Source organism: Acomys russatus, chromosome 24 (genome assembly GCF_903995435.1).
Source record: "Acomys russatus chromosome 24, mAcoRus1.1, whole genome shotgun sequence".
Taxonomy (NCBI): Eukaryota; Metazoa; Chordata; class Mammalia; order Rodentia; family Muridae; genus Acomys; species Acomys russatus.
This window is the reverse complement of record NC_067160.1, coordinates 58,133,597-58,149,779: the sequence shown is the minus strand read 5'-3', so window position 1 is coordinate 58,149,779 and position 16,183 is coordinate 58,133,597. Positions and strand designations below refer to the sequence as shown.

Here is a 16,183-nt window from a genome sequence, read left to right as displayed (position 1 = left end):
TACTTTGCTATTTTCAAACCAAATATTTTGTCCTTTTTTTTTTTTAGACAGGGTTTCTCTGAAGTCCAGGCTGGCCTCGAACTCACAGTGATCCACCTGCCTCTGCCTCCCAAGTGCTGGGATTGAAGGTGTGTGCCACCACGCCTGGCTTCCTATGAATTTTTATACCCAGTTTCCCTTCTCTTTTATAGTTTTTCCAAACTGAATACCTTACCAGTTCAGACATTTGGGGCTTCTCAGTTTGTACCCTGAGCTGCCATTAGCACCCCCACTCCCGCTGTCTGTAGCTCACGCTCACGGCTCTGTCTACTGCCTAACTCTGGCTGGGGCCACTTTGACATCTGGGCCACAGTGTGCCTCTCCTGTGTGGACCCAAAATGAGTTGCAGTTTTCCCATAGGTCACTTAGCTCTCTGTAGTGCACTCAGGAGAAGACACAGCTACTGCGCCCTCAGGGTCTGGCAGTGCAGCCTCTGTGGTCTGGCATCCTTGGCTTAATGCCTGAATCTTGTTTTTTGCTTGGATTTTTAGGTACATTTGGATTGCACGCCTACCATGATGGGTGCCGTCTGTAGCAGGGGTGTGTGTTTTTCCTCCCGGCCTCAACCTCCTGGAATAATAACTCATGAGACTCTCTCTATATTTACAAATACCTAGGCCATATAGCTAGGCTCTTCTCTGACTAGCTCATGTCTTAAGAAAATGCTGGGGGCTGGAGAGATGGCTCAGTGGTTAAGAGCACTGGCTACTCTTCCAGAGGTCCTGAGTTCAATTCCCAGCAACCACATGGTGGCTCACAGCCATCTATAATGAGAGCTTGTGGACAGTCACACATGCAGGCAGAATACTGTATACATAATAAAATAAATGAATTAAAAATGCTTTACAGCCCATCACTCGGGAGGCAGAGGCAGGCGGATCGCTGTGAGTTCGAGGCCAGCCTGGTCTACAAAGTGAGTCCAGGACAGTCAAGGCTACACAGAGAAACCCTGTCTCAAAAAACCAAAAAAAAAAAAAAAAAAAAAAAAAAAGCTTTACATGAGAAAATGGAGACATTTCCGCAATTGAGGCTCCCTTCTCTCAGATGACTCTAGCCTACATCAAATTGACATAAAGTAAGTCAGTGCAGTTCTTAGCCACCGCGTCACCTCTCTCGCCTTCCCACCTTATTTTTGAGAGGTCGTCTCTCATTGAACTCATCCTGCTAATTTGACTCAGTCTCACTGTGCCCTCACAGGAAGTAAATGGTTGTATAAACTCAAACCGTGATATTCAAATTCTATCCAGTAGATACTTGTGAACATGACACAGATGAAGAAGAGTGTTTCTGAGTTCTCTGTCCATGCTGGTGTTTGCTTGTTTTTTGTTGTAGTTGTTTGTTTGTTTGGTTTTGGAAATGAGCTTTTGCTATGTAGCAGAGGCTAGCCTTCAACTTGCCGTCCTCCTGCCTCAGCCTCCTAAGCTGTGCCACCACACATTGCTTCCATCTGGTTTCGCACATAGGTGTGTTGTGAAGGAATAAGCTTTGGCTGGAGGCCACAGAGGGGTCGGCGCTGGAGCGGCCTCCCTCTGGTTTCTCTTCTCAGCTCTGCCCACATTCAACATGAGCGAGCCCAGGAAGGGGGGGGAGGCGCTCTCAGTGGGGGGGGGCGCTGCACACAGCCTCTTCCTAGCAGGGGCTCCTACCGTAATCCAGTGTGAGTATACAGTGAGGACTCCTGAGAACACGGCATACTCCCTGCTCCTGAGATGGGGACAGCCAGCTGTCCCGAGTCACAGGTAAACTGTTACAAAGGCCTGCTCAGTGCCCTCAGGAGCCTCTCCAGGTGGCTGTTCCCAGCTTCCTGTGGTGATGTCTTGACAGTCTTTTTTAGAGCTTCCTGGCTTCCTGTTGACTATGGTGGGATGCTCAGGGGTCTTTCCATTACTCATGCTGCACCGCGATGCTTTTGATTTCCCTGCTGTCTGCGTATACACTGAACCTAAAATTCGGATGTGAGGGCCAGTAAAAGAAGAGTAAACAAAAACAAACAAAAAAAGTAATGTGTGTGGCCTGGAGAGATGGCTCAGAGGTTAAGAGCACAGGCTGCTCTTCCAAAAGTTCTGTGTTCAATTCACAGCAACCACATGGTGGCTCACAATCATCTATACTGGGATCTGATGCTCTCTTCTGGCATGCAGGAATACACTGTATATATAATATATAAATTAAAAAGAGAGGAGTAAGCATTGTGTTTGAGCAGGTCATCCACACCAAGCCTACTGTGGCTGTGTCCCCTTTGGGGGCACGGGCACACCCACCATAGCCACAGATTGGGAGTGGTCCTCCAGGACATGCGTCTCCTAGCTGCACCGCTTTCCCCTGGGCTTCTGTGATGAGCCTGTGTCCATAAGTCACCAACAGTGGTGACTATGGCATACCAGCTCATACCTGGTGCCAAGGACTGGTTTGAGCCAGAATTTGTGAAAAGACAGGTCAGGGGAACGGGCCCTGGCTGGCCAGGCTGACTGTTGCCCTCCTCTGGGAGACAGTGGAGGGCACAGGACAGGGTTGCTTCCTCCTGCTCTGGTTGCAAGCTAATGTCAACTGTTTGACTGGCACTTTGATCGCATCCTGACTGAGGAGGACTCAAGGGTGGCCAGAAGAAGCTGTTCCTCATGCCTCCTTAGACTCTTGACAGCTTCTCCAATAAGCTGGCCCTCTTCTCTCCTGTGGCGAGTGTGTTCCATCTGGGACAGAGCCTACCTTTGGGTGAAGCCTTGCCTTGCCATGTTAGACATGAGCACTGTGCAGTAGCCCGATCAAGCAGCTCTGAGGGATGATCCCTACAAATGAAAACTAGCCCGGCACCTAAACAGGGGCTCACCTCGCCAGCCTCTCAGACATCAGTTTAAATATGCTGCTCTTGCCAGCCCAGTGTGGCTGCTGCTCTCTAGGCTCCAGTCTGCTCTTCCTCTGTGCAGTCTGCTGTTAGAGCTCAGGGGACCTCAGGCTGTTCCGAGAGCCTAGGGCACCTTGTGTTGCTGGATCCTCCATCTGCTTCTTAGCCGTGTAGCCCAGTGTCACCAATGACTCCAGCACATCCTTTGATGGCTCTATACTGGTCAAACCTAGTAGCTCTGCCCAAGCCTTCACCCACGGTCTAGCCTCCTGCCCACTTGTAGGACGTCTCCCAAGGGAGCAGGGAATACATCTGACATCATGCTCCAGCCCAGGCCCTTTCTTGTCTAACCCATAGTACCCCTGCTCTGCCACCTCAGTGAGCCTTCCTGCCCCCACACTCTCTGCTCTCTTTCCTGATGCTGGGGAAGCAGGCAGGCCCTCCCTGCCAGGCTTCTGCCCAGTTGTGTGATGCCAGGATTCCATTGTGCTCTCCAGCACCAGACCTTCCTGCCAGTGGGCATCCCAATGATGTGATCTTGCCGATCTTAAAACATACTTGGCATGGCCGAGTGTGGTGGCACACACCTTTAACCCCAGCACTCGGGAAGGAGAGGCAGGTGGATCTCTGAGTTTGAGGACAGCCTGGTCTACAGAGCGAGTTCCAGGATAGCCAGGGCTTGGCTATCTGTTTTGTTTTGCTTTTTTTTGGTTTTTGGTTTTTCAAGACAAGGTTTCTCTGTGTAGCCTTGGCTGTCCTGGACTCGCTTTGTAGACCAGGTTGGCCTCGAACTCACAGGAATCCACCTGCTGCTGCCTCCCTAGTGCTGGGATTAAAGGTGTGCGCCATCACGCCCGGCTATTTTGCTGTTTGTTAGCTACACACCCTGTTACTTGTCTTAATCATTTCCTGTCTGGGCTGCTTCTATCAGTCTGTCCACATGGTCATGTATATGTTCACGGTCCATACTGTCCCATGGCATTTTTATCAACCAATCAACTTTAAATCAGGTAGAGTGGGTTAGAGAGATGGCTCAGTGGTTAAGAGCCATCTTCCAGAGGACTTGAGTTCAATTCCCAGCAACCACATGGTGGCTCACAACCATCAGTAATGGGATCTGATGCCCTGTTCTGGCCTGCAGGTGTACATCAGATGAAGCACTCATACATAAATAAATAAAAATTTAAAAACTATGTACAGCAATGTTTACACAACAAAGACAGGTATATGTGAAAATGTGCTCGCCTGGGCAGCAACCAGATCTTGGGGGGGGGGGGTCAGTAATTAGCACCAAGAATACATAGCACCAGACCAATCCCCAACAGAAGACAATGCTTAGGCCTAAACCTCTGGATTTGGATAAAACAGACAAATTCCTAGAAATACATGACGCTTGGAACGTGGGTGAAGAAACAAACAGGGCATCTGTTGGGCTAGCAAGCCTGATGACCAGAGTTTGTTTCCTGGCATGCACTGTGGGAGAACAGAACTGACTTTGGAAAGCGATGCTGTGACGCCTACAAGTGCACCTCGGCACACGCACGCATGACCATCCTCACCACAAGCCACCTATTAAGGTAGGTCTATCAGACGCTCAGGAAAGTTCATACCAACTCTTCCCAAAACTCTGAGAGGGACCAGACACGCGGTTTCATGTCTACAATCCTAAGGCTTCGGGAAGCTGAGCAGGAGGATTACAGGAGTTGGAGGTCAGCCTGGCCTACAGCATGAGTTCCAGACCAGCATGGCCAGTAAAGCCTTGCCGCAAATAAGCCAAACCAAACCAAGGATGTAAAGGGACACTCCCAACTTATTTTACTTGGCTAGTAGAAATCTGCTACTGAAACCACTCACAGACACCACAGGCAAACTGCACACTGGAATCTGCTGTGAATGCCCAACGGAGAGTAGTAAACAGAGGTTGGTACATATGAAAGGGATCATGCCCCATGCCAAGACTAGAGGGGTGGGTCAGTATCTGAAAACCAGTCAATATTATATACCACAGACAGAATAAAAACACTGCACAGACAGAGAATAGATGGATTTCCTGAGGTTGATACGGGACACTTATCAAAACCTTACACAGCATCATAGTCAGTGCAAACTGGATGCTCTCTCCAGCTCAGAACAAGGCAAGGAGCCTGCTTTCCCCTGCTTCTCCCCGGGGGGACTAGAGGCTTAGGCAAGCCAATCAGGGAGGCAAGAATGTGGGAAAGGCGAGGGAGGTAAGGCAGGCTCTCGACAACAGAAGGCAGGTTCAGAAACCATCTGAACTTATGAATGGGTTCCTCAGAGCTGCAGAATACAGGGCCAGCATATTAGACGCCATCCCTGACCCTGACACAGTAGTCCCACCCCCATTTGTCAGGGTGTCCTCTATCTGCCTGGCATCACCCCATATCCTAGTCAGGCCAAGTTCTGCTGTCCCACCTCCTCTGGTCCCAAGCTTTGGGCTCAGTGGCCTTGCTGTTTCTTACACACTGGGGTTTAGATCAGCCTACTACAGCAGCCAAGTCTACTGCTTCCCAAACAGTCTCACTCCTAACCCTTTCTGTGCAGATGTCCCCCTCTTCTGTCTCTCCCTGGCTACCCAGCTCTAAACCAATTATTTTATTTAAAGCAGGGGCCCATTATGTAGTTTTGGCTGACCTGGAACTCGATTAGAAACAGGGTGGCCTTGAAGTCACAGAGATCCACTTGCCTCTGCCTCCCAAGTGCTGGGATTCAAGGCATGTGCCACACCAGGCCTCTCTATCCACTGTTTGTTTTATCGGGCTTGAACTTCATCCAGATCCTTCTCCCTCCATCTCCCCAGCGCTGGGCTTACAAACACGCCCAGGCTCATCCGCTTCTTGATCTGACCACATGCACTTTCTCCTCCGCAGTGGGACGGGTGCCGGTAGAGTATGCACTCTATCTACTGTCTTTTTTATGGGTAGGGCGGTTCTCACAATGACTGAGGTTAAGCACCTAGAAGCATGCAGATTGGAGCCAGGATGGCCAGCCACGCCCGTGGCGGAGGGTTCCAGCGGCTTCCGGCGACAGTGCGTACACGGTCGGCTCTCCAGTGACATCTTTTGCCTTGCGCACCCAGGTTTCAGAAATAATACTCTTGCTCCTTTCAAGCACTAAAATGCAGGCCACACGCGGTGCTGGACTTGGGCAGGCATCCGTTCCCTTTAGGCGCCGAGCCTAGCCGAGAGATCATGCTAATGCCCACCTTGGGGTAGGAGGCTCGCAGTTCCTCCGGACTCGCGGCGCCGCTAGAGTTGTTTCCCTGGGCTGATCTCCGGTGCCGTTTCCGAGTCGCGCTCACTCTGCCTGCCCTGGAGGCGACATCTCGGGATCTCCGTTGGCAGGCGCAGCGCCCGTGCAGACTCTAAAGGTGCTCGGTTCTCAGGGAGAGACGAACCTGTCCCTGGGCGCAGGAGCGAGGCGACCGAGGTAATCTCTCAAGTTGCTGAGAAACCGCAGGCTTCAGGAGCGTGAACTGCGCCTGCGCAGAACCCGGTCAGGGGCGTGCCGGGGCGTGTCTACTGTGGAAGGGGACGGGGCTGGCTGTAAGGGGCGTGTCTACTATGCTTAAGCACGAAGGAGGGGGCGGGGCCTTGGAGGGGGCGTGTCCACTGCGCCAGCGGAGGCCGAGGGCGGGGCCGAGGGTGTGTCTAGATCTTCTGAAGTAGGGGGACAGGTACCCAGCCTGCAGAGGGAGGGCGGGGCGAGCGGGGGTACGGGGCGGTGCCGACTGCGTCTGCGGAGAAAGGTGGGGCTGCGGGATGCGCGGAGTGCGCCTGCGTGACGCGGCGGTGGCGCGTTCGCTCCCACCCGTTGGCCGTCGCCTCAGCTGCCGCTTCTCCGGGGCCGCGCACGCGCCGCAGCCGCCGCCGCCGCCGCCGCCCCCGGCCCGTGCCCGCACAGCGCCTGCCCCGCGCCTGTCTTGGCCGGCGCTTGCCCGCCGCCGCCTCCCCGGCCCGCTCGGCGCCTCCTCGGCCTCGGCTCGGCGCCCGCAGCATGCAGCAGCAGCCTGGGTGGCGGCGGCGGCCGTGAAGTAAGGGCCGTGCGCCCGGGAGGGCGGCGGCGTCTTTGTTGCGGCCGGGCCGCCGAGGCCTTTGTCTGCAGATGGTGGACGCGGGCGGTCGCTCCGCCGCCGAAGGCTGGAGGAGGATGGAGGCGCCGCCGGAGGGCGCCGACCTGGTGCCGCTGGACCGCTACGACGCGGCGCGGGCCAAGATCGCCGCCAACCTGCAGTGGATCTGTGCGAAGGCCTATGGCCTAGGTGGGCGGGCGCGGCGGGGTCCCGGGTCGGGGGATGGGATTACAGGGGGACTGACGGGGAACGGATCGGGGTCAGGGATGGTACTAGAGGGGAACCGACGGGGGACGGACTGGTGTCGGATGCGACCGGGAGGTGTCGGACGGGTGCGGGAGCCGGGGGATGGGACAGGAGTGAGACGGACCAGGATCGGATTGGGACGGGGGATGGGACAAGAAGGGAACGCGACAGCCGCAGAATGGGACCAGAGGGAGACTGACAGGGAACGGACTGGACCAGAGGGGTCAGAAAGGGCACTCACTGACGGGTTCGGGGATGGGACCCGAGAGGTTCGGACGCTGGACGGACCAGGCGGGGCGTTGGGACCAGAGGGGATCCCACTGGTCTGGGGGATGGGACTCACGGGGTAAGGAGGTCTGGGGGCAAGGGATGGAGACGGAGCCAAGGTTGAGAATGAGGCTGGTGACAGGGCTTAGGGCGCGCCTTCGCGTGGTGTCGGTTCAAGTCTTGATGTCCTGGCGGCTGCCCAGGTGAGCGAGCGCTGAGGTCGCCCAGGGTCGGTCCAGGCACGGGATTGTGCTCGCGTGTCATCCATGCTCAGAGTCTCGGGTGGGTGGGTGGGTGGAGGGTGTCTGTCTGGTGCAGTGTTATTCTCTGGCGACTGGACTGGTCTTTTGAGGCCAAGAAGGACCCTTGTTTGAATAACCACCACCTAGCCATTTCCTACTGCACAGGGGTGGCCAGAAAGGTTGGGTAGTTTGAGGCTTCGTCTAAGGGGACAAACAAACCTTGAGTCCCAGCCATTCTGGTTTATATCTTACGAATTTTGATACTTAAGAGAACATGAGCTATTGACTACTTCAAAGATAAATTTTGTGTTACACAGATTGTGCAAAAACCATTGTGATCTCCTTTGGTTAATTTCTCTTGTAAAGAGCAAGGTAACCTTGTGATGAAATCCCATTTATGAGGCTTAATATGCTTAGTGGATTAAAACGCTCCGGTTTGGTGCTCTGGGAACTTTGCAGACCAAGTAGTAATGCTGGTAATGAGTTGACTGAGGGGCTGAGGTATCAGTGACAAGTGCCTTGTTTTAGGCTTAAAACTAAACATAAATGAAGCATAAATTGCCCTTGTTTTGGCAAAAACATTACCAACAGACTGTTTTACTGAGATAACCCTTTCAGGAAAGAGTTAGGTGACCGCTTTGAAAACTCGCTGAGCAGGTGTTCTCAGCGGACAGTGGCCTGTGCAGAGGCAGGCCTCCAACTAGTCAGAAGGACAAACATGTTTTGTGAGTCTTGGGATTAAATAAACTGCTTTATTTTAAGCCTAATGCTGTGATGTAAAGCTAGCAGCGAGGAAGTAGGTCTTTTACAATTTTCAGTTTTATAATTCTTGGTCACTGTTTCCGTTGAGTTTCAGGTTTTGCATGGTGGTGGAGAAATACTGCTGTGTACATGGCTTCACCTGCCTTCAGAAAGTGCAAGCTGATGAAGCCAGGTGATGACAGTTCATGCCTTTAATTCCCAACACTTGGGAGGCAACTCAGAGGAACCCTGTCCCGACACCCCCCACCCTACCCCAAAGAATAACAGTTGATAAAAGGTGTCTGATACCTACCTAGGATAGATAGTGACTGGCCACCAGCCACATCCACTTTTGCTAGTTCCACACACCCCTCTCTGCATGTCGTGGTGTCCCCCCCCTTCCCCAAACCTTACGCTCCGTCATTGTTTTGCTTGCCATTGTTCTAAGCTGTATCAATCAGTTTTGCTTTGCTTGTTTGTTTGTTTGTTTTTGTTTTAATGAGACAGTATCTTGCTTGGAATTTCCTATGTGGACTGGTCTGGCTTTGAACTCATGGAGATCCGTCTGCCTGTCTCCTACTGCTGAGATTAAAGGTGTGTGCTCATTGTGTGTTTCTAAACCTTTTTAGTGCTGTCTGTCTTTCTTGAGGCTTGCTTTCTATACATTATATTCTTAGGTTCATCCTAGCTCCCAGCATTCTTTTCTCCTGCTGTGTCTGTTTGGCCAAGGGTAGCCTACCACATGCCGTTGTCCTGCCCACAGGTGCTGGCTCAGTCAGAGTTTTGCTGTTAAACATGGTGTGTTCTTGGGCACAGCTGCTAATCCTGTCTATACGTTTTTCACTCCTGTGTCTAAGCATTCTTTTAACCTGTGTGCTGGGATGGAGCTCAAGGCTTTGTGAGGAAGGATGCTTGCTGAGCTACCTTCTGTGGTGTTTTGTTTTTTGTTTTTCGGGACAAAGTTTCTCTGTGTAGCTCTGGCTGTCCTGGAACTCACGCTGTAGACGAGGCTGGCCTAGAACTCACAGAGATTTGTGTGCATCTGCCTCCCTAGTGCTGGCATTAAAGGCTCCACCACCACCGCCTGGCTGCTCTCTGTTTTTAAGGTTAGCACTGTGGAAATAGTTTACTTAGCCTCTTTATTTACTTTCTGTTTTCTTTAACAGGATGAGTGTGTTTAGTTTGTTTAGCCTTAACATTCAGCTTGGGGGTTATGCTATCTACAGATACATTTTCCTCTCTCGTTGTGGGCACCTGGTTAGTTTAGTTTTATTTTAGTACCAGATTGCTTATGAGGTCTTGTTGCCTCATCAGATACTGGAGCAAATAGGCTTTAAGATTTTAGACTAAGGGGGCTGGAGAGATGGCTCAGAGGTTAAGGGCACTGACTGCTTCTCCAGAGGTCCTGAGTTCAGTTCCCAGCAACCACATGGTGGCTCACAACCATCTGTAATGTGATCTGGTGCCTTCTTCTGGCCTGCAGGTGTACATGCAGGCAGAGCACTGTATACATAATAATAAAATAAATCTTTTTTTTAAAAAAAAAAGATTTTAGACTAAGAATGGCCATTTGAAGACCGGAAGAGCGGGACTGAGGACCAGTGTGGACAGGGCCTCTGCTAGCTGTGCACATATCAGTGGGTGTTAGGAGGGCTAGTGTCCTTCCATGCACCGCTGTGAATGAGAAGGCGTCCATTCTGTACCCAGATTTGGAGTTGGGGAGGTACCACTTTATATGACCAAGCTGGCTCAGCTGGAGATGTGCTTATGGCTTTGGTAGGCTGGTACGAATTTACTTCTATCAGCCTGGAGTGTCTTCAGGAATCTGGGTGAGGAAGGAGTTTTGGCACGATACATAGGGAGATCCCCCTCCCCAAACCCTGTTAAAATGCTGATCCTATTTCAAAGGGTGAGTCTTTGTCTTTGGTGATCTCCAGCTTAGGCTGTTGTTGACTCGTCATGCTGCCTTCTGATCTGGATGCTTCCGTGACAGCTTAGTTTGGGTGGGTGTCATAGGGAAAGGGTCTTGTATGTTTTATGTGTTATGTACTTTTTGGTTAAGTCAGGAGCAAGTCATTAACCAGTTTTCCCTCTGTGTAGGAGTTGAAAGTGGTGAGACTATGGGGATAGCCACGGGAGATTCTATTGTCACTTAGCCCTGGGGTTCTGTGTTCCTGGACCAGGCTACTGTCTGTAGTGAGTGGCAAGCTCTGGAGCTCACCCAGCAGGCCTTGAGCTTATGGTTATGAAGAAACATTTTCTCCAGATTTATTCTGCTCTCAGGCCACAACTAACATTTGGGGGCTGCCTTGTACTTATATTTTTAGGTTCCTTCTCTTTTTCTGGCAACTCTTGCATGACATTGACCGTCTTTTTTTTTTTTCCCCCGAGACAGGGTTTCTCTGTGTAGCCTTGGCTGTCCTGGATTCACTTTGTAGACCAGGCTGGCCTTGAACTCACAGCAATCTGCCTGCCTCTGCCTCCAGAGTGCTGGGATTAAAGGCGTGTGCCACCACCGCCTCGCTCGACATTGACAGTCTTTTAGTTATTTTTTAGGACTAACCTATTAGGCATGCTAAAAACTATTCACTTAAACATGTCTGCAAAGAGGAGCGAAGTCTGCTTAGCTGCAAGAGTGCGGTAGCATTTGTGTGAAACCTGCAACAAATTGATAAAGAACTTCAAAGGAGTGATTTGAAGGACCATTTATTTTAGTGGCTAGCATGCTAGACGAGGGCTGCAACAGCCCTGGCTTTTGCTTCTGTCCGTTTGCATTGTATTTGTGCTCAAAGCTTTAGTTTCAGGGGACAGTGGGGGATACCAGCTTTTATCTCTCAAGGACAGTGGGACACACACGGGCCGGATGAGAAGGTTCTCAACTGTTTGCAAGGAGATTGCTTTGTGGCTCAGTAGAAACTGATTTGTCCTTTTGCCCCAGAGCTGAGCTGTCTCTCCTGCATTCAGGGCCCAGTCAGGAGCTCGTCCTTCTCGCCTTAGCAGCAGCAGGCTGGGCTGGGGGTGGGGGGGAGGGGGAACGGGGACTGTCTTGGTTAGGTCTACTAACCAAGAACCCTGCTCTCCATCTTTTCTGCCCCCCTGTTCTTCCATGCTCACCAAAGTGAGTATATTGTAAAATAAAAGTCATGTGAGGATCTGTGGCCCATGCCCAGTTCCTAGGAAAGCTGTACTAGAGCCACAGCTGGCAGCAGAGTGCTTTTAAGTTGGTTTGCCTAGCCAGTGTTTCCTAACTTAACTCCAGGAGTCACCTCATTGTCACAGTCATAGTATTGTTTGGTTTAGTGGCATTTGGTCAAAAGAAGTTCACTACGGAACCCCTTTCCATAGCTCTGTAGCTGCCTGGAACTGCTCACTGCTCCTTTCTTTTCCCGGGCTGGGCCAGGTTTCCCTGGGGACAGTCTACTGCCTGGGCCCAGTTCAGACGTGTGCTACTAAGTTGTTTTAGATCGTAATTTGTTCAGATTACTGGTTTAAGAGTTTAGATTGTGCTTTTATTTATTTTTATTTTAATTGTCTGGGCTCATTGTTTGCATGCGTGTCTGTACACCACATGTGTACCTGGTGCCCACAGAGGCTAGATCCGTCAGGTCCCCTGGAACTGTAGTTAGATAAATATGGTGGTGAGCTCCTTGTAGGTGCTGAGAATTGAACCCCAATTCTCTGGAAGGACAGCCAGTGCTTTTAAGAGCCCCTGACAGTGCTTGATTTTAAATAGCCTTTTGTTATTCTTGGAAGTGAGTTGGCTGTTTTTGGGTGGGAGGGTCCAGCAGCCACAAGTGTTTGCTGGCCATGAGAAGAGAGGTTGTAGGGCCTGCTGGCTGGCAGTGGTTGCCATGACTGCTCCTCCACAGGATGGCTGGAGAACCTCCTGCCTTCCGCTTCTGGTGTCTCTGTGAGGTTGGTGGTCCGAGCTCACCTGCAGAACGCTCAGGAGCTTCTTGACGTGTGTCGTGGGGGGAAATATGTTCTTAGAATTGTGTTTATATGTGCTCTTCTTCCTGGGCTAATGCCAGGAGTTAAATACTAATCACAGAATGAAAATCTGTCTTTAATCTGTTAGCTAATCCTTTGTTGACCCTCAAGGGTTAGCTGCTATTGTGTTTCAGAATGTTTACTGTGGTTATACATTCAAGAAGTTTTTTTTAAAAAAGATTTATTTATTATTTATGCAGTATCCTGCCCACACATGTACCTGCCCACCACAAGAAGGCACCAGATCTCATTACAGGTGGTTGTGAGCCACCATGTGGTTGCTGGGAATCAAACTCGGGACCTTTGGAAGAACAGATGGTGTTCTTAACCTCTGAGCCATCTCTCCAGCCCCATTCAAGAAGTTTTTAATAAACTATTTATTTTTAAGGGGGAGTGATTGAGACAGGATCTCACTCTGTAGCCAAGGCTAGCCAGGAGCAAACTTGCTGCTGCCATGTTGCCTGTGTTGGTTTTTGTTTTTTCATTATAGGCTGCTGCCCCCCCCCCCCCAACTTTAGGCGTGCCAGTGTCTCTTCTCCTCAGAGTTGCACAGTTTAAAAGCTTGGTTTCCTGTCAGTTTTCATATTGTCTGAGGATGAGCAGGACGGAGCAAGATTGCTTACATCCAGCGGCTTCTGTGCATATAACTTTCCCCTCTCTTGCAGTGTAGGAAATGTAAAGGGAGAGAGCACATAGTGCATCACTTTGTTGATCAAAACCCTCACGAAGTACGGACGTTCTTGGAAGGAATAGGAATAGTGGGAGGGTTGAAGACGACGCCATAGGCTCAGATTGCTAAAATGCTTCTTATACAAGCATGAAGACCTGAGTTGGAGTCTCAGAACTCACATTATAAAAGCTAGGTATGGAGCTGGCGAGATGCTCAGCAGATAAAAGGTGCTTGCTGCCACACTTGACAGTTTGTAGGTCCCTGGCACCTACCTAGGAAAGAGAACTAACTACTGTAAGTTGTCCTCTGACCTCTACTGTGACATGCATGGGTACACACAGACACACACAGACACACAAATAAATGTTTGTTTCTCTGTGTATGTAGTCTGGCTGTCCTGGAACTCACTCTGTAGACCAGGTGGCCTCAAACTCAGAGATGCCTCTGCTTCTTCTGCCTGCTGAGTGCTGGGATTAAAGGCCTGTGCCCCCACCACCTGGCATAAGTAGTGTTTAAATATGAAAAAAAAAATCAGGCATCTATGCTTGTAACTCCATGCTGGGGAGGTAGAAACAAGCTTTCTGATCAGCCAGCCAGCCTGGCCTGGTCTTAGGCTCCAGGTGAGTGAGAGACAGTGTGTCAAAGAACAAAAGTGAATGGCTCTGAAGGGTGGTGAAGGCCTGCATAGCCCCTGAGGGAGGGGGTGAGGATCTGGCTGCGGTTGTGTAGCAGCCAAGTGATGGTGTACATTGGGTAGCTCAACTGCTGAGGCAGGGGGCTGAGCACTGACGTAGTAGGTGATTGGTTTGGAAGTAGGCTGGAGCCAGGTTGTTTACAGTGCTCATGGTGCCCTTGGGATTTCTTTGATGTATGTGCCTGGGAACACTTTTGAGTAGGAGATAGTTTGCTGAGAGCCTGGGAATGCGCTTTGAGCGTTCCAGATCTAACCAGTCAAAATTAGAGCCGCATCAGTCCAGGTGAGCATTGTCTTACGACCTGTGGGAACTGAATAGAGCTTTGCGGGCCACACATGCAAAGGAAGGAGAGCCCTGGGTGGTGTTTCCAGAGGAGCAGATGCCCCTGGCAGGCTGAGTGGGGGAAGAAGAGACTCCTTTGCGGGGATCTGGAGTGTCCCATAAAGAAGCATGTGGCATGAGGCAGGTCAGGGGAGGGGGTGGAGGCAGGTGTGGGCTCAAGCACAAGCCTAGGTGAGCGGAATTTAGAAGCCGAGATTAGCTTGAACCAAAGGCTGAATTTCAGATCTCGGAATGCCTTAAATGACAAATTGGTAAACCCTTGCAGAGGTGTAGCCTGTACTTTTGGACAATTTCTGTGGAGGAGAGAGCTGGGCTTTCAGCAGGGCACAGTTGGCACTGCTTGCTGTTTACCAAGTGGATACTTGTTTTGGACCTTTATTGGTGTACAGTTAATATACAGTAAAACACACGTAAGCACGTAAGTTAGGTAAAGGTTTGGTGGTGTGCCTCCTCCCAATCCCTTGAAGTCTCATCCCGGCCTTCCTAACCCTGCTTCCTGTCTGGAGTTGGTTGTCATTTAAGCACATCAAGGTCCCGCACTTAGCTTTCCTCACTTTATACAGTGTCTTTGAGATTCATCTGTGTGTACAGGTCTTTGCCTTGTAATAGCATTCCATTGTATGGTTAGCCCTTTAGTCCTTTGATGAATGTTGTTGCGGTGGTTTCTAGTTTGGTAGCATTATGAAAAAAGCTGCTATGAGCATTCATTTGTGTGGTCAGATGTTTTTATTCATCTTAAATAGGTAGAGGGTTAGTAGGTCATGAGATAATGCGTTTAGTTCATAAGGCAGTATGAAGTTTTTCAGAGTGGCTGAGTCATTATTTTCCATGAGTACCAAATGAGAATTGCAGTTGCTCGGTTTTAATGTCAGCACTTGGTGTTGTGGGTCTTTATACTTTTAGCCAGTCAAGTGGGTGGACTGTGCATCCCACCATGGTTTAGTATACATTTCCATGATGACTACTGAAGAGGAGGTTTTTAAAATATGCCTTCTGTCCATTTAAATTTCTTCCCATATAATAAATAGCTTTTAGGATGTTGGACAATATAAGAAAAATTAAATTGTTTATTTTGGGGCTTATTAACATGCTGTGACATTCTGCAAAGGTCCTGGGTGTCTTTACTCAGTTTTGTAATGGTAACTTCTTATAAATCTATTAGAAAATTACAACCAGGTGTGGGATCTTCTCTCCCCTCAGAGCCTCCTGTTACCCTTTCATTGCTGGGTCTGCCAGGCATGTGCTTTGGCTGTGGTGGCCCTTTCTTTTCTAGCTTTTTGTGAGACTTAGACTGCTGACTTTACTGCTTCTACAAGCAGTTAGTGTGGCAGTGCCACCTTTTCTGCAGCTCACATGTGCTGATAGTTTATATTGCTTTTGGATTTTGTTTCTATTTTTTGTTTGTTTTGAGACAAAGGCTTATGTAGGCCAGGCACAATCAAGCTTACTGTGTAGCTAGGGATGACCTTGAACTCTCAGATCCTCCTGCGTCTACCTCCCCAAAGCGCTGAGATTACAGGTGCGTGCCACCATGCTGAGCTTATGTTTTCATGTTCACCTGTTTCTGTGTATGAAATTTTTCCTTTGATGCTTGCTTTTATTCCATTTGGATTGCCATGGAAAATACCATAGCCTAGCCTAGGCAACTCATCAGTGACGGAGGAGGTTTGTTGCTTACAGTTCTGGGGGCTTGGATGGCCAAGGTGAGTGCAAAAGGGGATCGTACATTCAATAACACGCAGGTCCTGATTCATACCCAGCACCCATAAAAAAAACAGGTACGATGGCATATGCCTGTAATCCTAGCACTTGGGAAATAGAGGCAGGAAAATCAGGAGTTCAATATCAACCTTGTATGCAGCAAATTGAAGGGCAGCCTGAAGCTGAAGGACATGAAATCCTGTCTCTGCCCCACCCACGTGTAAGCATTCTACCGTGATACAAGCTGAGTGTGCCAGTTTGATGTTTCTACGCCGAGGAATGATGGTGGGAAGTGTTTTCCTGTATTAAGTCTTACAC

At 50.0% G+C, this 16,183-nt stretch overlaps 1 protein-coding gene across 2 annotated transcripts in view; it reads left to right on the top strand.

The window, feature by feature from the left end:
- Positions 1 to 6,888: 6,888 nt before the first annotated feature.
- Positions 6,889 to 16,183, top strand: part of Camsap1 (calmodulin regulated spectrin associated protein 1) — a 58,215-nt gene continuing 48,920 nt past the window's right edge. For both annotated transcript variants that reach the window (XM_051167179.1, XM_051167178.1), the window contains exon 1: positions 6,889 to 7,160. In XM_051167179.1, coding sequence (XP_051023136.1) covers positions 7,004 to 7,160 — 157 coding nt within the window. In that variant the 5' untranslated portion in view covers positions 6,889 to 7,003. The remainder of the gene's footprint in view (positions 7,161 to 16,183) is intronic.